At 23.7% G+C, this 21,420-nt stretch overlaps 1 protein-coding gene across 4 annotated transcripts in view; it reads right to left on the minus strand.

Annotated features, from left to right (window-relative positions):
* LOC117182044 (multidrug resistance-associated protein 5-like) overlaps positions 1–21,140 on the minus strand; it is an 87,813-nt gene extending 66,673 nt beyond the window's left edge. For 3 of the 4 annotated variants that reach the window (XM_033375067.1, XM_033375068.1, XM_033375065.1), the window contains exons 1-5: positions 20,828–21,140; positions 10,022–10,138; positions 9,809–9,934; positions 1,259–1,411; positions 929–1,076 (exon numbers count right to left, since the gene is read on the minus strand). In XM_033375067.1, the coding sequence (XP_033230958.1) occupies positions 929–1,076; positions 1,259–1,411; positions 9,809–9,934; positions 10,022–10,083 (489 nt within the window). In that variant the 5' untranslated portion in view covers positions 10,084–10,138; positions 20,828–21,140. Of the gene's footprint in view, positions 1–928; positions 1,077–1,258; positions 1,412–9,808; positions 9,935–10,021; positions 10,232–20,827 lie in introns of all 4 variants that reach the window. The other variant, XM_033375066.1, reaches the window with a different exon arrangement.
* Positions 21,141–21,420: the final 280 nt, after the last annotated feature.

Genomic DNA, 21,420 nt, shown 5'->3' on the forward strand with positions numbered 1-21,420 from the left:
TTTAAGTATTCCTAATTTTTTAAAAATCTTATATAATAAAAAAGTGCCTTAAAATGTTTAAGATTATTTTTTGAAATTTTCAGAAATCTTTTTAGATTTTCTTTAAAAACTAATTTTTCAAAATGTAAAATCATTTATAATTTTCCAAATAATCTTAAGAAAATTTATTTTCGCAAAAAACTTTCAAAATTCTTAAAAAGCTTCGAAATTTTTTTCCAAAATCTTGAAAAACTTCCATACATTTTGATTTCAATTTTTTGAAATATTTTCAAATTTCAAATTATTTTATTTTATTTAATTTAATTAAAATTATTCCTGAATTAAATTAAAAATCGCATTAATTTTCAAAACCTTCTAAATATCCTTTAAAATAATTGCATTTTTCTTCCGCTTTTAATTCGGGAAATATTATATTTCAAATATTTTCTTTTTCGGGAATTTTCAGTCGCCCCTAAAAGTCATCTCTTTTCAGTTCAGATCTTTCATTTAAAATTTAAGTATTGTGTTAAAACTTCTTTTTTTTGTAGAAAATAAACTTTCAGAACTGAAAATTTAATTATTCCATTTTTCGTTGAATTTTTTTTTTAGTTGAAAATTCAACCGTTTGGTTGAAAATTAATTTGTCTAAAAATTGAGGATTCAAATATTTGGTTAAAAATTCGTCTTTTTGGTCAAATTCAACTGTTTTTGTTTCAAATTAAATTCTTTTTCGGGTGAAAATGGAACTATTTTGTTAAAAATTTATTTCTTTCGGTTCAAAAATATTATCTTTAACACCCAATTTAATTTTTCAATTTTCGGTTAAAAAATAAATTCACTCTCTTTTCCCGATTTTTCCCGGTCTAGCGGTCACCCTATTTATCAAAATTATTTTTTTTCTCGCTTTCTTGAAAAAAATTGAATATAGTTTTCGTAAAAAATTACTTGCAGGACTTAAAAATCCACAAATGACAGAGCAGCTGTAGAGAATGCAAGAAAAGATTATTCTTGTTCGAGCGAATCTCCATACGACTAATGTAAAAGATGCTCCATCCGAACCCCGCCTACCCAATTCCTCCTTCCAGAGAATTTCCAGTCTATAAAAAATGTACAATATTATTGAAAATCTTATCTATATTTTTTATAAACAATATCTTTTTTCGGTAGCAAAACAAGATTTTTTGTACCGATTTCTGATCTTAAATTTAACAAAATTAATTTTAAAAATTAGGAATGAAGTAATTGATTAAAAATTGGTTTAACAAAATTAAATAATTACCTTTGACAATTGTAAGTGCAACCATTATATGGAGATATGCTTGGTAAATCGCATTTTTGGATCCCCTTGCGATATGCTTTCCAGAGATATTTGGTGAACCATGTCAGGTAGAGAAAAGAAAATAAACCAACATTTTCTTCAGGTGGCTTTTCCCTAAATAATTTTCACCATTAACTAAACATTTTTTATTGAATTTTGATATTTTAAACATATCAGGCCTCGGGCTCACTCAGAGATCAAAAATAGTAAAAATAGGGTCATAAACTTCTAAAATAGTATCATACAAGTTTTTAAGTATTAAAAATGAACCTCAATGTTTATTTAAAATGTTTTGCCTTATCTATGATTGATTAAAATTCCCATTTATTTATCGCAAATTTCAGTCTTTCCCCTTTTTCTCATTTTTCCATTTAAATTCGAACTGAAAAGTAACAGAATCTAATAAGAAAATCAAACTATTTTTGTTTGAAAGCTCATTCTTCTAGGTTGAAAAGTCTAGTATAAAATTTTTCGTTAAGAATTTACCTTTTTTGTTTCAAAGTTTTATTATTTGGTTCAAAATAGAATATTATTTTGCTGAAAATTCAACAATTTTTTCTTAAAAGGTTGGGCTTCTTGGTTGAAATATTATTTGTTTTGAAGATTTCGTTTCTTTCTTAACTAAAATATGTATATAATGAAAACTCGACAATTTTTTCAGCAATTATCTTTTTAGTTTCATAATATATTTCTTTCTGTATAAATTCCATTTTGTGTTTGTTAAATATACAACCTGGTTAGAAATTAATCTGTTTCGGTTGAATAATAAATTTTAAGTTAAAAATTCACATTTTTGAGTTGAAAATGTAATTGGCTTGTAAAAAAATTCGTATTTTTGTCCCGAAAAGTAAACGATTTAGAAGAAAATTTAAATATCTGCTCGAAAATTTATGTATTTTTTGGAAACTCGTTTTTTTTTTTAATAAAATCCATTTTTTGGTTAAAAATGCAACTGTTTGTTTGAAAATGAATCTGTTTGAAATTCATCCTTTTAGATTAAAAATTCATCTCCTTGGTTAAAAGTTGAACTACTTTTTGAAAAGTTGTTTTTTTTCGGTTAAAAATATTTTATTTTAGTTGAAAACATCCTTCTTTTTGGGTCAAAATAATTCTTTAAACTGAAATCTTTAGTATTTTGTTGAAATATCAACTTATCGGTTGTAAAATGATTTTTTTGGTTGAAAATTCATATTGCCGGGTTGAAAGTTCAAATGCTTTATAGAAAAATTGTCTTTTTGATTTTAAAGTTTTACAATTTGGTATAAAATTCAACTATTTGGTACAAAATTAAACTGCTTTGTAGAAAACTCGTTTTCTTATTGAAAATTAATTCTCCTAAATAAAAATAATCAAATCAAATTTGGACTAACATCCTAAAATCACATCCATTTTTCAAAATATTTAGTTGAAAGTGCATGGAAATTGTTTTTAAAAAATTCGTATTTTTGTTTTAGAAATTCAATTATTTTCTTTAAAATTGATTTATTTTGTTAACACATTTTTTCAGAATATAAATCTTCTATGTTAAAAATTGAAGTGTTTATTAAAAAATATGTTTGGTTTACAATTTGTATATTCTGTAGAAAATCAAATTTTTAAGTTAAAAACGCAATGTAAGATTTTCACAGATTGATCGAAATTCCAAGGATTTCCGAATATTAGAAAAGATTTCAAGAGATTCAGAAATATTTAAATGGATTTGGTAAAATTTCGAAATTGCATACGAAATTTAAATTGAGATTGATTTTTAACCGATTTTTAGAGACTTTAAGGTATTTCCACCGATCTTTTAAGCGATTTCAAGGATTATCCCAATTTTTAAAAGGGTTTTAAGTGATTAAAAATATTTAGAGAACTTAAAGAAATTCCACCGACTTTGAGGAATTATTATGGATTTTTACGGGATTTTGAAGATTTTAAGCGATTTTAAGGATTTCCTTAACCCTTAAAGGGGTTTAAGGGAGTTTAAGGTATTTTAAGAGATTTCAAAATAAGTTTCGGCATTTCAAAAGATTTAAAAAGATTTCATGTGATAACGAAGTATTTTAATAAATTTTAAACGGTATAAAGAATTTCAAGAATTTTCAATGAATTTTAATGGAATTTCGAAATATTTCACGGAATTTAAAGGCTTTTCAATTATTAACAAAAATTTTTGGGGTTTTCAACGGATTTTAAAGGATTATAAGAGAATTTTACGGGATTTTGACATTTTTAAGCAATGTTCAAGTATTTTAAAGGATTATAAAAGATTTTTACGGGATTTTAAAGATTTTAAACGTTTTTGAAGATTTTCCTAGTTTTTAAAGGGGCTTAAGGGATTTTTAAAGTATTTAAAGAGATTTCAAATTAATTTACGGCATTTTAAAGAATTTAAAAGCACTTCATGTGGTACAAAAGTATTTTAGGAGTTTTAAATATTTTGAAACGATTTTTTAAAGAGAATTTTAAATATTTCACGGAGTTTAAAGGCTTTTTTAAACTAATTTTGAGACATTTTAATGGATTTTCGCAGATTTTAAAGGATTATATGGAATTTATACAGGATTTGAATATTCTAAGCGATTTTAAGAATTTTTCCATTTTTTAAAAGAGTTTAAGAGATTTAAGGGATTTGAGGGATTTTTAAGGAATTTTAAGAGATTTCAAAATAATTCACGGCATTTCAAAGAATTTAAAAGGACTTCATGTGATACCAAAATATTTTTACGAGTTTTAAAGAATTTTAAGAGATTTTAATGATTTTTAAAAGAATTTTGAAATATTACACGGAATTTAAAGACTATTAACTAATTTTGAGACATTTTAAGGAATTTTCGCAGATTTTAAAGGATCATGTGATCATGTGATACGAAAATATTTTCACAAATTATAAGAAATTTTAAAGGAATTTTAAGAGATTCCATGTGACTTCCAAAGTTTCTTAGCCATTCCATGAGATTTTAAGAAACCTGAAGAGATTTCAAGATATATGCAAATATTTCAAAAGAAGTCACTGGATATTTATTCAACAGATAACGAAGTATTTTAAATTTTGTATGGGATGTCAGGGAATTTTAATGAGATTTAGCAAATTTGAAGGGATTTGAAGGGATTCCATAAGAATTTAAAAGATTTCACGGGGTTTCACAAGATATGCAAAGATTTCCAAGATTTTAAGGTATTGTAAGAAATTTTAAGAGATTTAAGGGATTAAAGGGATTAAAGGGATTAAGACTTTAAGGGATTTCGAGGATTTTTAACAGCTTTTAAAATATTTTAATTAATTTTAAAATATTTTAAAATGTTTCAAGAGATTTGAAAAGATTTCCACGAATTTTGGAGATTTCAATAAATGTTAAAAGAGTTTCAAACATTTAATATACTTCGAAATATTTCAGGGAGTTTTAAGGATTTTAACCGTTTTTTAAAGAGATTTCCACGGATTTTAAATATTGAAAGAGATTTCAAGGATTTCAAACGATTTCACGGAATCTCAATGGATTTTAAGGGATATCTACAGTTTTTAAAATGATTTTAATGAGATTTGAAGAACTAAGAGGATTACAATGATTTCACGGATTTTCAAAGAATTTTAAGAGATTTCAAAGTATATCCACGGATTTCAGAGGATTTCGTAAGATTTCAGAAGATTTAACGGAATTTTAAAGGACTTTCGAATATTAAAAAGAACTTTAAGGGATTTCGAGGATTTTTACCAGCTTTAAAAAGATTTTAATTAATTTAAAAATATTTTAATATGTTTCAAGAGATTTGAAAAGATTTCTACGAGTTTTAAGGATTTCAATAAATTTTAAAAGAGTTTCAAAGATTTTAAGATATTTCGAAACATTTCAGGGAGTTTCAAGGGTTTAACCGTTTTTTGAAAGAGATTTCCACGGATTTTAAATATTAAAAGCGATTTCAAGGATTTCAAGGAAACTCAAAGGATTTTCATGGATATCTACAGTTTAAAAAAATAATTTGAAAAGTGTATCCACGGAATTTACAGGATTTTGTAAGATTTTTAAAGATTTAACGGAATTTCTACAGATTTCAATGAATCTCAAATAATTTTAAGGGATTTCCAAATTATTTAAAGAATTTTAATGGGACTTTGAAAATTTTTTTAAGATTTAAAAAGATTTTACGGGATTTCGAAATATTTGCAAAGATTAGAAAGGATTCTAACGAATTTGTAAAGATTTAAAGGGGATTTAATGATTTCGGAAATTTTTAAAGGATTTAAAGAGGTTTCAAAGTGTATACACGGATTTTAGAGGATTTCTTAAAATTGAAAAATATTTAATGGAATTTCAAAGAATTTCGCAGAGTCCCAAAGAATTTTAAAGAATTTTTAATATTTTAAGGATTTCAAAACGTTTCAGGGAGTTTCAAAATATTTGCAAAGATTTCGAACAATTTAAACGAATTTTTAAACATTTAAAGGGATTTCGATTTCACGGAATTTCTATGGATTTTAAGAGATTTTAAAGTAACATTCGCGGACATTTCGAAGAATTTTTAATGATTTGGACTGCATCCCCCCCCCGCTCCCCAGAAAGAATTTGTAACATTTTCTTGAATTTATGTTATTAATGAGCGCTCCCTATTTAGCTATTAGTTATCTCTTAAAGACACATTAATGGCTTTTAAATTACTTCCTAATGACATTTTTTTTTATAATTGAAGCGTTTTAAATTGTAAGCACTCTCTTGGTCAAAGAATTCTTAAATGGTATTCAAAAATTTCAGAAAAATTTTTACATTGATCGAACAATGAAATATCAGTCAGAAAAGGCCGAAAAACTTATATATTTTTAATGCAATACCCTAAGCAATTTTGTTTAAGAAAGATCTTTTTTGAACTTTTCTGTCCTGTTTTCATTTCTTGTATTTTTTTTCTATTCTTTTATTCTTTCTTCTTTTTATTTCCTTTTTTATAGTTGAATTTTCCACAAAATAAAATGTTAATTTTTACTAAAAAAAAATAAATTATAACCAAAAATTAAATAATTAAATTTTAAGTTACAAAAATTAATGATAATCTAAACAAAAGAATTTTCAACTAAAACTATGAAATATTGAACTGTAAGAAATAAATCTTTCAGTTAAAAGAAATAACTTTCCACAAAAAACTCACTTTCAACAAAATAAATGTAAAAACAAATAGTTTTATTTTCAAACAGAGTGATGAATTTTCTACTAAAATTGTAAATATTTAATTGGAATAGTTAAATTTTAAACCAGAAAGATAACTTGTAAATAAAAAAAGATAATTTCTTAATCAACTTTGAATAATTAAATTTTTAGTAAAAAAATGAATGTTCAACTAAAGACATGAATTTGTAACTAAAATTATGGAATCTTCAACTGGAATAACAGATTCACTTTCAGTTCAAATAAATAATAATTTTCAACCAAAAAAGAAAGAAATTTTCAATAAAATAGCTCACATTTCAACCAATGAAAAGGATTTTTAATTTAAATCATGAATCTTCAACCATAAAAATTAATTTTTAACAAATGAAAAGTTGAATTTTCAACTTGAATGATAAATGTTGAACTGGAACACGTGAATTTTTAACCAAAAAGAAGATTTTTTAAACAAGAAGATTAACTTTCAAAGAAAAAGAAAATTTCTTAGAACATAAATCGATTTTAAACAAATTATACGGATTTCCAATGAAAAAGTTGAATTTTCATTTAAAGAAGACAAATTTTCATCTTTTTGTTAAAAATGGAACTGCCTGATTAAAAATAAATCTTCTTCGGTTAAATAATAACTTTTTTTGTTGAAAATTAAATGGTTTGTAGGAAATTAGAATTTTTTGTTCGGAAATTTAATAATTTGGTATAAAATTTAACTACTTCTATAAAAATCTACGTATTTTGTTGGAAATTCGCATTTTTGCAGAAAACTCAATTCCATGGTTCTTGAAAGTTAATTTTTTGGTTCAAAATTCATAATTTTAGTTAAAAATTCGTTCTTTTAACTGAAAAATTAACTACTTTCTTGGAAATTCAATTGATTGAAAATTAACTTTTTAAAGGAAACTTCATATCGTCGCGTTGAAATTACAAAGTTTTACAGAAAATACATATTTTTGGCTCGAAAATTTAAATATTTGGTAGAAAATTTAACTATCTAGTTGAAAATTCACCTTTTTTGGTAGAAAATCAATTTGTTGGTTAAAACTGAAACTGTTTGGATGAAAATGAATCTGGTTTACTTCAGGATTAAACAATTTAATTGAAAATTTCTTTTTATTGGTTAAATCTAGCTGCTTTTTATTTATAATTAAATTGTTTTTTTCCTGAAATATCAACTATTACATTTTACGTTAAAAATCTAACTCCTTCGTTGAAATTTGAACTACTTCCCTGAAAGTTAATTTTTTTTGTTCAGGATTCATAATTTTAGTTAAAAAAAGGTTTCTTTTTTTATTAAAAATTCGTTCTTTTAACTGAAAAATTTAATTTTTTTAGTGTAAATTCCACTTATTCCTTGAAAATTAACTTTTTTGTAAAATCTTCACATTCTCGGGTTGAATATTTAACAGTTTTGTAGAATATTCATATGTACGGCTCGAAAATTCAACAATTTGATAGAAAACTTAACTATTTGGTTGAAATTTTTTGCTTTTTGGTTTAGAAATGCTACTATTTTTTTGAAAACTCATGTTTTTTGGTAAAAATCTTCTCTTTTTTTACTTTTAAGTAAATTCTTCTTTCATTGAAACATCAACTATTAAATTTTTCATTAAAAATTCGACTCTGGTTGAAAATTTGAGTTTGTTTAAAAAAATGTAACTACTTTACAGAAAATTCGTGTCTTTAGTTTGAAAATTCAACAATTTCGTATAAAACTAAATTGTGTGTAGAAGACTCGTTTTTGAATTTGAAAATTAATTCTCCTTGAATTAAAATTTATACTAATCAAATTTTTAATAAAAACGGATTTATTTAGTTTAAAAAGTTGGTATTTTCTAGTAGAAAATTATTTTTGTTTAAAAGTGAAACTATCTGATAAAAAATGTATGTACTTAGTTGAGAATTTATCTCTTTTAGGTAACGAAATTAATCTTCCGTATTGAAAATTCATCATTTTGGTTGAAAAGTTAACTAATTGCAGCAAACATGTTTACAGAACAGATATGTAACTGTTCTAGAACACAAAAGAACTTGTTCTAGAACAGGTTAGTAACAGGTTACGAACATGCGAGTAACTATGCCATCCCCCATACGCTAGAATAATTCTGTTACAGTTCTAGAACGCTGTGAAATACGATCTGTAACATTTCTAGAATAACTGTAGAACTCGGTTACCAGTCTTATGTAACAATTCTGTAACAGATCTAGAACTCTGTGACAACCGATCTGTAATATTTCGAGAAAAATTCTAGAACTTAATTACAAATGTTGTATAACAAATCTGTAACAGACCTAGAATTCTGGGACAACCGATCTGTAACATTTCTAGAACAATTCTAGAACTCAATTACAAATGTTGTATAATAAATCTGTAACAGATCGAGAACGCTGCGCTGAAACAATCGATCGGTAACATTTCTAGAACATTTCTAGAACAGTTCTAGAACTCAATTAAAAATGTTGTATAACAAATCAGTAACAAATCTAGAACGCTGTGACAACTGATCTGTTCTAGAACAAACTTGGAACAGAAGTTATAGAACGTCTATGATTGGTCAGTTCTAGAACAATAACATAACAATTGTTCTAAAACAGTGATTAATCTTTGTCCCTGAGTTTTTCTAGAACACACTTGTAACAGGGTTCTAGATCTTCGATATAACAATATTACGACACAGTTCTAGAACAAACTTGGAACAAATGTTACAGAACGTCTGTGACTGGTCAATTCTAGAACAATAACGTAACAACTGTTCTAAAACAGTTATTAATCTTTGTCTCTAATTCGTTATAGAACACACTTGGAACAGGGTTCTAGAACTTCGATATAACACTATTACAGCACAGTTCTAGAACAAACTTGAAACAAATATTATAGAACGTCTGTGATCAGTTTTTTATAGAAGAATTGTATAGGAACTGTTACAGAACAGTGCTGTCACATAGTTCGAGAACAGTTCTCCCACAATTTTGTCATAGTGTTCTAGAACAATGTTATCTTTTAGTTCTAGAACAGTTATGTCACCACCTTGTAACAAATGTTATAGAACACAGTTCCTTTTTGGATCTGGAACAGTAACAGAAATTTTTGCTGGGATTGAGATGGCGGGCATATTTTTTTGTCCAATTACCGAAGCAGTTCTAAAATATTTTTTAAGGAAAACGGAAGAAATAGTAGTAATATCGGAAAATTGTGAGAAAATAGTGTCATCGCTAAAAAAAAATGTAAATAGTGTAGTGAGCCCGAAGCCTAAGATAGGTTTTTTCAATAAAAATTAATGGAATTTCCGATAAGAGAAATAAATAAACTGCCTTCAAAAGTGTTATAAATTTTTTGTTATGCAATTATGTTTGATAAACTTTTAATTTCCTCACTTACCGCACTTTTGGCCGCAAAGGTATGAGATTTCGTAATGCATTATCATATCGCGATGCTCCACGACCTGGGACATATTTTATCGTTTGTCTTGGATTTTGTTGTGTTTGTGAAGTAGAATCTCTGCGCCTATAAATAAAACCCAAGGTTAAAACATCTACATGAATCATTGTAATTATTAATTTATTTAAAAATGGATTAATTTGAAAAACGAACCTTTGGTCAAGCATTTTCTCACTTTCAATTTCATTCTCTTCGGTTTTTCCATTGTCAGGCATATTTTATTTTTCCGATGTTATTGTTAAAAAATAAATGCTTCTCTTCTATCTAAAACTGTAACCATTAACCATTCTGAATTTTTTAAAAACTTTTGTTACATATCACTCTGATTACAGGCTGCATAGTCAAATCCTGGAAAAAAATTCCCTGACAATTCCAGGGTTTTTTTCAGGTACTTCTAGATTTTTTCAGGTATAATATTTCAACATTCAATTATTCAGTTACTAACTATTCAAATATTTCAACATTCAACTGTTTAGTTAAAAATTAACTTTTTTCTTTTCGTTTTAAAAAAATTCATCTGTTTCGCTGAAAATGAACATTTTTATTCTAAATTCATATATTCGGGATCAAAATTCAACCGTTTTTATAAAATTTGTCTTTTTGGATTTTTATTTTTACAGTTTGTTAGAAAATTCAACTATTTGGGCAAAAAGTCAACTGTTACATTTAAAATTAACTTTTTTGCTGAAAATTCATATATTCGGTATCAAATTTCAACCTTTTAGGAAATGAATCTTTTTAGATTAAATTTCTGCAGTTTTTTACAAAATTCAACTATTTGTGTTGAAAATTCAATTGCTTTGTAGACAATTCGACTTTTTGAATTTCAATTTTAACAGTTTGTTAGAAAATTCAACTATTTAGGTAAACAGTCAACTGTTACGTTTAAAAATTAACTTTTTTTTGTTGAAAATTCATATATTCGAGATCAAAATTCAACGGTTTTTAGGCAATGCGTCTTTTTGGATTGAAATTTTTACAGTTTGTTAGAAAATTCAACTATATGAGTGAAACTTCAACTGTTTGGTTGAAAAAATTCACTTTGTTCTTAAAAATTCATATTTTTGGGTTGAAAATTTAACATTTTAGTACAAGGTTCGTCTTTTTGGATTTAAAATTTAACAGTTTTTTGTTGACAATTCACATTTTCGGGCTGAAAATTCAATTGCTTTGTAGAAAATCCATCTTTTTGTATTCAATTTCTAAAAGTTTGTTAAGAAGATCAACTGTTAGGTTGGAAATGAACTTTTTTGTTGAAATATAATTTTGATGTTAATTTTGTTGTCTACTAGTCTAGAATCAATTTTTAAACTAATTTCACAATTTTTAAAATCAATATTTATAAAATATTAATTCTGGACCGATTGACAAAAAATTAATTAATAATAATAACTCTGAGAAATGTTCATTTTCATTCTTAAATTTTTGATTTAAAACCCAAATTTGACCAATTTTCGAAATTTTTTAATATTAACATCAAAAATAAAATATAAACTTTCATGTTTTTTGTTGCAGATTAAATTCTTTTCTAGAAAAATCATCTTTTTGGCTTCCACAGTCAACAATTTACTAGAAAATTAAACTATGTAGGTGAAAATTCAACGGTTAAAAATGAATTTTTTCTGTTGAACATTCATATATTCCGGATCAAAATTCGACTGTTTTGTAGAATATGCGTCTTTTTCTATTGAAATTTTAACAGTTTGTTAAAAAATTCAACCATTTGGGTGAAAATTCAACTGTTTGCTTGAAATACACTTTATTCTTGAAAACAATCATATCTTTAGCTTAAAAATTAAAAAATTTACCAGAAAATTAAACTATTTGGATGCAAATGAACTGTTTGGATGGAAATTTAATGAATGGAAAATTCATATTTGCGAATTGACAATTCAATTGTTTTTAAGAAAAACCATCTATTTAGCTTAAAAGTTCATCAATTAAATAAAAAAATTTTTAATTATTATTTTAATTATTTCAATTATCAATTATTTAGAAGAAAATTCTATTATTTGGTTGAAAATAAACTTTTTTAAAATAATATTTTCGGGTAAAAAATCCAATATTTGCATGAAAAATCAACAGCTTGGTTGAAAATGAATTATTTCCTTGAAAATTTGTCTTTTTTAGTTCAAAATTCAAACTTTTAGTTGAAGATTCATAGTTTTTAAATAATTATGTCTGGTACAAATTTATTCTTTTTTAAATTAAAAATGCAACTATTTGTTTTAATTCAACTAGAAAATTTTGAATATGAACTATTGCATTTTTTATTGAGAATTCAACTGTTTCGCTTAAAATACACATTATTCTTGAAAATCCATATTGTCGGATTAATAACTCAACAGTTTTGTGGAAAAATGGTCTTTTTGGATTAAAATTGAAACAGTTTCTTTGAAAATTTAACTATTGTCATTTGATAATGAAATGTTTGGTTAAAAATTCATATTTTCGAATTGAAAATTAAATTTTTTTCTAGAATAATCATATCTTTAGCTTAAAACTTTAAAAAAAAATACTAGAAAGTTAAACTATTTGGATGGAAAACAAATTTTGGATGGAAAATTAATATTTTCGAATTGAAAATTCAATTGTTAAAAAAATCATATATTTACCTTAAAAGTTCATCAATAAAATATAATTTTTTTAAAATTATTTTTAAAATTATTTCAATTATCAATTATTTAAAAATTTAGTTAGAAATTTTTAAATAATATTTTCGGGTAAAAAATTCAATATTTTTCTTTGGTTCAATTCAACTAGAAAAATTTGAATTTGAATTCGACTTTTGTTATTTTAAATAAAAATTGTTTTTCTTTGAAGTATTATTTATTACAATTTTTATTAAGAATTTATATTTTTTATTTGAGAGTAGAACTACTTTTTTAAACAGAAAATGTTAAATTTTCAACATAATACATACATTTTCAACAAATAGTTAAAATTTTGACTAAAAAAAAACATTTTTTAGTATAGGTGTGAAACCTTCAACCAAAAAGTTAAATTTCTGTTTGAAAAAGATCAATTTTCAAAAAATGGAGAAGTTAAACTTTCAGTGAAAAAAATAATGTTGAGCAAAAAAAGACAAATTTTTATTAAAATAGTTAATTTTTTAACGAAAGAAATGAATTTTCAACTAAAATGATGAATTTTCAACGAAAAAAAAAAATTTCTGAACCAAGTAGTTCAAGTTGCAACCAAAATGATGAGGCTTAAAGCAAATAGATGAAATTTCTGCCAGAAAAGCACAAATAATCAACAACAAAAAAGTTTGAATTTTCACCTAAAAAAGACAAATTTTCAACTTAAAACAGAACAGTTAAATTTTCAGTAGAAAAATCAATCTTCAACCAAGTAAAATAAATTTTCAACGAAGCCTAATAACAATTTTTAACCAAATAGTTGAATTGTATACTAAAATAGTTATATTTTTTGACCAAAAAGAATGAATTTTCAATTGCATAGATTGATATACTAAAAAAATTATGATAAATGTTCAATCAATACAATATTTTTAAATCAAATATTTGAGTTTTTTACGAAAATAGTTTAATTTTACCAACGAAAAATAGTTGAATTTTGAAACCAAGATGAATTTTTAACTTAAAAAAAATTATGAGTCTTCAATAAATGAAATAGTTAAATTTTTAGTCCAATTAATTAATTTTTAATACCCCAAAAAGATGAATTTTCACCTTTTGCAACATAATTTTTATATCTGACTGTACGTTATCCTTTAATAAAAATGCAATAAACTAATTATGCATTCTTAACCACTTATCTCAAATATGAATCAGATTAATTTTACACTCATAAAATAATTTGACATACCAATCTGAGTCTTGATATTGGTATCAAAATAATATACATTGCACACAAAATACGGCTGTTATGACAAACATACAAAAAAATTTTAAGCAATTCTCGAAGAAAAATTTAAAAAATATGTAAGTTGATATTTTCACACCAAAAATTTTAATTTTTAATTACAACCAGATATATTAAACAAAAAATACGAATTTTCAACAAATAAGTTGAATCCTCAACCAAAATAAACTAATTTTCAAACCAAAAAAAAAAGAAATTTAAAACAAAAGATTTCATATTTTAACGGAGAAAAGGTGATTATTAAAAAAAAAATTATTTTTAACAAAATAGTTCAATTTTGAACGAAATAATTTCATTTCCAACTAAAGAAATTATGTTTTCACTAAAAATGAAGAATTTTCAAAACAAAAAAGTGAATTTTTTAACAAACATTTTGATTTTGAACTCAAAAGATGCATTTTTACGAAAAAGATACATTTTGAACATCATACATGAATTTTCAATTGAGAAAGATAAATTTTCAACCAAAGAAATTTATTTTTAACCACATATAGAATAGTAAAATATTTAATAGAAAATTTTTTTTTCAACTAAATAAAATAAATGATGAACAAAATAGTTACATTTTCAGTCAAATAAATGCATTATTAACTAAAAATATGAATCTATAAACAAAAGAATATATTTTTAAATAGATAGTGGAATTTGCAACTCAAAAGATGAATTTTCAACCAAATTTGTACATTTTTTAACCAAACAAATATATTTTTAACCAAAAATAGAAGTTGAATTTTCGGTAAAAAAATGAATTTTCAAAAAAATAGTTCACATTTCAGTTAAAGAAATGTATTTTGAACCAAAATTATAAATCTTTAAACAAACAAAAATTAATTTTTAACTAAACAGCTGCATTCTCAACAAAAAAGGCGAATTTTCTAGAAAAAAGACAATGTTTTAAGAAAATAAATGAATTCTAAATTGAAAAATATAATTTTCTGAACAAGAATTTTGAATGAAAAAAAAAGAATTTTCAACAAATAGTTCAAATTTAACATTAGTTTTCAACCAAAAATATAATAATTAAAATTTTATAAAATTACATTATCAATCAAAAGAAAACCTTATTTTTAAGAAAATATTTAAATTTTCAGGTGAACAAATAAAGTTTTAACTATAATTATGAATCCTCAACAAAAAAAAAGAACTTTTAACCGAATAGTTGATGTTTAAACACAAAAGATTACATTTCTACAAATAAAAGACAAATTTTTAACAAAATACACGGATTTTGAATAGTTGAATTTTTATTTAAAAAAATAATTTGCAAGCAAACAACAAAAAATGTCAACAAAATAGTTCAATTTTCAGTTAAAGAAATGAATTTTCACGTAGAAGATGGATTTTCTACAAAAAATGACAAATTTTCAACACAATAAATGAATTTTTAACTAAGAAAGATCAATTGTCAACAAACAAAAAAACATGTATTTTTAACCAGTTAAATTTTTAAACGAAAAAGGGAATTTTTAATTGAGAATAGAATAGTTACATGTTTAGCAAAGAAAAATAATTTTTAACAAAATAGTTCAATATTCAGTTAAAGAAATTAATTTTTAACTAAAACGATGAATCTTAAAATGTTAGTTAAATCTTCAACTAACCAAAGATAAGAATTAAGAAAAAGTAGTTAAAATTTAACATTAATTTACAACAGAAAATAGAGTAATTAAAATGCTAGAAAAATACATTATCAATCAAAAGAATCCCGAATTTTTAACATAATAGTTAAATTTTTGAACAAAATAAAATTGTTACCAAATAGTTGAATTTCAACCTTAATTATTAAATATATTTTGTAGACATATATCTACCAGAAAAGACCAATTTTCCACAAAATAAATAATTTTATACTAAAAGAGATACAACTTCATCCAAATAAAATCAATTTTTTCACAGTATAGTTCAATGTTCAAACAAAAGGATTAATTTTCATCCAAAAAACATTAATTTATAACAAAATAAATCCATTTTTAACCAAGCATTTAACCAAAGAAGTGAATTTTCAACGAAAAAGATTAATTAATCACCAAGAAGTTTTTAACAAATTTTCTGCAAAATAGTTCAATTTTCCACCAAAGAAATACATTTTTATCCAACAATAGTAAAGTTAAATTTCCAGTAAAAAATGAATTTAAAACCCAATATAATTAAAGGAATTCTTAATTAAAATGATGAATCTTCAACGACGATATTTCTATCAAAAAAGGCAAATCTTCAACAAAGCAGATAAATTTGTATCTTAAATTATGAATCCTTGGACAAAAAAATGAATGTGTAACCAAACAGTTGAACTTTCAACCCAAATGATTAAATATCTATCAAAAAAGACAATTATTTAAACAAATAAAATAAATTTTTAAACAAATAGTTTAATTTTCAATCAAAAGGAATTATTTTTAACCAAAAAAGATTAATTTCTAATAAAACATATGGTTTTTCAACCAAAGATTGCAATTTTCAAAGAGAGATTCAACCTAACTTACATTTTCAATCAAAGAAATAAATTTTTAACCAAAAATAGAAAACTTAAATTTTCAATAAAAAATTAATTTGAACCCCAATCAAATAAAATGAATTTTTAACTGAAATTATAATTATTTAAAGAAAAAATTGAATTTTTAGTCAGATATTTAGTTGAATCTTCAAACCAAAAGATTATATTTCTAGACACAGACAAATCTTCAACAAAATAGTTAAATTTTAAATTAAAGAAATTAATTTTTAACTAAAATTATACATTATCTACCAAAAAAATTAATTTTTAACCAAAATTTAAATTTAATAATTTTTACCTTTTACTGTACTTTATCCTTCAGAAAAAACAAAATAAACATATGATGCATTATTAACTATTTATCTGAAGTATGAATCACATTAATACCACTCTCAAATATAATTTGACAAACTTATCTGAGTCTTGACAATTTGTATCCAAATTATATACACATTGCATTAGAAATATAGCTGTTTATGGCTCTTATGACAGACATAAAAAATATTTAAAAAATGAATTTTGAGCAAAAAGTGAAGCCTCGGCTGAAATAACGTTGTATCAACACATATTCTGTATCCATGGAGTTCTATGGATTAAGTTTTTCTTTTAACTGTTTCTCTATTCCGCGGAAGCGCGGTGATCAAAAATTCGAAAATTTAATTGGGAAAGTAATGTCAAAATAGTCGAGGTTATACAATTCGAAAATGTACCTTTCTAAGTCTACCATTGAAGTTTTTTTTAACAAAGGTAAAAAAAGAAAATTAAATTTATTAGAATGTCACTCATCAAAGTATAAAAGGGCTTAGAGAGGCTGGAGTAAAACATCGAGAACCGGTAATATCAAATATAATATTCAAAAATTATAAAAGAAATGAGTGATAAATAATTATCAGGAATTGCACTAAAAAATACTGTTTAAATTATTTTTATAATAAAATAAAATACAACTTTAAATTACAATTACACGGATAATTAAGTGTTTTTATTTGCTTTCTTTTAATGAAAATACGAGAAATTGTATTTGTATTTTTTACAATATGTGTAGAATTAAATTTGTAAATAATAATTTTTAAATTTTGAAATTTTTTGTCGACACTCTTAAGCGAACGTAATTTTGTATTTTTATCCTTAAAAAATTCTAAATTAGATTTTGAGTTAGATACGAAATAAATGGAAGTAAATAACCTCGACTATTTTGACATTTAATTCAGAAATCAATTTTTAAATTTTCGCTAGCAGCATTTTTTGTCAACAAAATAAAATAAGTTTGTAATAAAATAGTTCCATTTTCAGTTAAATAAATGAATTATTAACTAAAATGATGAATTTTCAAACCAAAAAATAAATTTTGAAATAGATAGTGGAATTTTCAACACAAAACATGAATTTTTTAACAAAAAAAATGTTCAAATTTCGAATTAAAAAATATAGACATACAAAAAAATTGAACCGAAAAATTTTAGAGAACGAAAGTTTTAATAAACAAACAAAAATGCACGAAATATTAACAAAATGGTTGAATTTTTCACCAAAGAAATACAAGCTTTACTAAAATGAGAAATCTTCAACCAAAAATTGAATTTATGACCAAATATTTGGACTGTGAATCCATATGATTAATTATCTACCGAAAAGACAAATTTTTAACAGAATACATGAATTTTCGACTAAAGAAGATAAATTGTCAACTAAAAATAGAATAGTTAAAATTTTTAGTAAAATAAAACAAAATTGTGAATCTTCAGCCAAAGAAAAATTCATTTTTAAACAGATAATTGAATTTTTAATCCAAAAGAGGAGTTTTCTACCAAAAAAGTTAGATTTTCAACACAATACTTGAATTTTCAAGTATAAAAGATAATTTTTGCTGTTAATCAATTAATCCATTTTTAACTAAAATAACGACTCCTCAACAAGAAATTATTAATTTTTAACTAGATAGATGAATTTTCAACTCTAAAGATGAATTTTCTTTTAAAAAAATCAAATTTCTAACAAAATACTTGAATTTTCAAGTAAAAAAGATACATTTTTAACCAAAAGTAAAAAAGGGAAAAATGTTAGAGTAATAAATTTCCAACCGAAAGAAATAAACGAATTTTCAATTAAAAATAGAATAGTTGAGTTTTCAGTAATAAAATTCATTTTCAACAAAATATATCAAATTTTTAAGGAAATAGTTAAATTTTCAGTTAAAGAAATCAATTTTTAACTAAAATGTTCACTCACATAAAAAAAAAAGATTTTTCAACAAAATACTTTAATTTTTTAACAAAATAGCTGAATTTCGAACCGAATGGAAAATTTGTCTAACAAAATAGTTTAATTGCCAACAAAAATATTAAATTTTCAACAAAATAATTAAATTTTCAGCAAAATAATGAAATTAAATAAAATTAAAACTAAAAATATGATTTCTCCATCAAAAGTAAATTGATGTTTTTACCTTGTAATCTTGCAACGAAAAAGACGTATTTTCTTCAAAATACATGAATTTTCAATTAAAAAAGATAAATTTTCAAACAAAAAAAAAATAGTTAAAATGATACAAAAATACATTTTCAAACAAAAAAAAAACACAAATTTACTGAAAAATAGTTATGAAATTTTTCAACAAAGAAATAAACTTTTAACAAAAAATAGAAAAGTTAAATTTCAGTAAATAATTAATTTTCAATCAAATAAAATAAAATGAATTTTTAAATAAAATTATAAATCTCCAAACAAAAAATTCAATTTTAAATCAGATGAGTTGAATCTTCATCCCAAAAGATGAATTTCCTATTAAAGAAAAAAGAAATTTTCATAAAAATACTTAAATTTTTTTTTAAAAGACTATTTTTTCAATCAAAAATAAATTAGCAAAAATGTTAAAAAAATTAATTTTTAAACAAAAAAAGAATACTTGAACTCATAGTAAAAAGGTTCATTCAATTCAATTTCATAGTAAGAAAAATTTAAATTTTCGATTAAATAAATAAATTTTTAATTCAAATTATAAATTCGCGACCAAAAAAGACAAATTTCCAACCAAATAAAATGAATTTTTAACAAAATAGTTTAGTTTTCAAACTTAAATGGATTACTTTTTAATCAAAAAAAGATTCATTTTTAACCAAATATTTCGATTTTTAAAGAAAGTTTCAACCTAATAGTTAAATTTTTAACCAATGAAATGAATTTTCAATGAAAAAGATGACTTAGTGATCAATAAGATTAATATTCGATTCTAGAAAAGGTCATTTAATAAACGGACGAAAACGGAAAAATATTTTTTACCTCTGACTGCTTTATCCTGCAGAAAGAAATGCAATAAACTAATAATGCATTATTTTCATTAAATAATGAATTCTCAATAAAATAATATAAAATTAATTTTTTAACAAAATTATGAATCTTCAGCAAAAAAAAATTTACAATCAGATAATTGTATTTTAAACTCAAAAGATTAGTTTTCTTCCAAAAAGTCAAATTTTCAACACAATAATTGAATTTTCCAGTAAATAGATTAACTGTTAACAAAAATAAACAGGGAAAATGTTAGAATAATAAATCTCCCACCAAAAGAAATACACGATTCTTTAACCACCGATAGAATAGTTCAAACGTTAAAATATTACATTTTCAATGAAAAAGAACACAAATTTTCTACAAAATAGTTTAATTTTACACCAAAGGAATAAATTTTTAACCAAAGTCAAGAAAGTTAAATTTCCAGTAAAAAATGAATTTAAAACCCAAGGAATTTTTATTTATAATGATGAATCTTCAACGAAAAAAAAGAATTTTTAACCAAATAGTTGCATTATTAAACCAAAAGATGATATTTCTATCAAAAAAGAAAAATCTTCAACAAAAGCAGATAAATAAATAAATTTTCATTTAAAATTACAAATCCTCGGCCGAAAAAAAAGAATTTTTAACCAAATAGTTGAACTTTTAATGCAAATGATTAAATATCTACCAAAAAATATTTAAAAAATTTTTAATCCAAATAAAATAATTTTATAACTAAAATGATAAATATTTTTTTAAAAAATTGAATATTTAGTCAGATATTTAGTTGAATTATCAACCCAAAAGATATTTCTAGCAAGAAACAAATCTTCAAGAAAACAGTTAAATTTTCAATTAAAGAAATTAATATTTAACCACATATTTGAATTTTAAACAAAAAAGATTGAATATATATATATATATACACACACACAATTTTTTAACCAAATAAAATAAATTTGTAAAAAAATAGTTTAATTTTCAACCAAAAAAGATTAACTGATAAAAAAGTTACATACATTTTTAACCAAATATTTCAATTGCAAAAAAATTTAACCTAATAGTTAAATTTTCAACTAAAGAATTAAATTCTCAACGAAATGATTGACTTAGTCATCAATAAGATTAATATTCGATTCTAGGAAAGGTCAGTTAATGAACGGACGAAAATAGAAAACAAAATTTACCTCTGACTGTACTTTATCCTTCAGAAAAAATGCTATAAACTAATTATGCATTATTAACCACTTATCTGAAGTATGAATAACATTAATTTCACTCTCGAAAATAATTTGACATACCTATCTGAGGCTTGACATTTGTATCCAAATTATATACACATTGCACACGAAATACAGCTGCTTATAACTCTTGTTTTGACAGGCATCATTCTTGTTCTATTTTTAATTATTGGAGCAAAAAAAGAGTCACTCCAGTTCGCACTTTTGAAAATAATTATACCGCTTCACCTTAAGTTTTTTTTCAAAACTTTATCAAATTTTTGTTTCTGATTGTGAGGAAGCATCTACCTTTCGGTATAACTGTAAACGCTGTGTAAACTCGGAAAAACGAAATAGGGTGGCGTTGTAGTTAAACAGGTTATGTGAGATGTGCTCAACAGGTACAAGAGTTACGAATGTGCCCATGGGTGGTGTGATGTCCAAGCGCCGATGTTAAGACATGAATGAAAGTTATTTTACAATATATTAATTTAATTTAAGGGCATGTGACACAGCTAAATACCTATATTACCGACCACAGTTTTTCAGTTCACTGAATGTTTTTTTGAACATAAGAACTTTTTTTGTAAGTAAAATATCGAGCTGAAACTTCGGGAAATGTATAAGAGTGCAATAAAGTACGTTTAGGTACTGCATTTTGGTAGAAACTTCAC

Source organism: Belonocnema kinseyi, chromosome 10, assembly GCF_010883055.1.
Source record: "Belonocnema kinseyi isolate 2016_QV_RU_SX_M_011 chromosome 10, B_treatae_v1, whole genome shotgun sequence".
In the NCBI taxonomy this organism is placed as follows: domain Eukaryota; kingdom Metazoa; phylum Arthropoda; class Insecta; order Hymenoptera; family Cynipidae; genus Belonocnema; species Belonocnema kinseyi.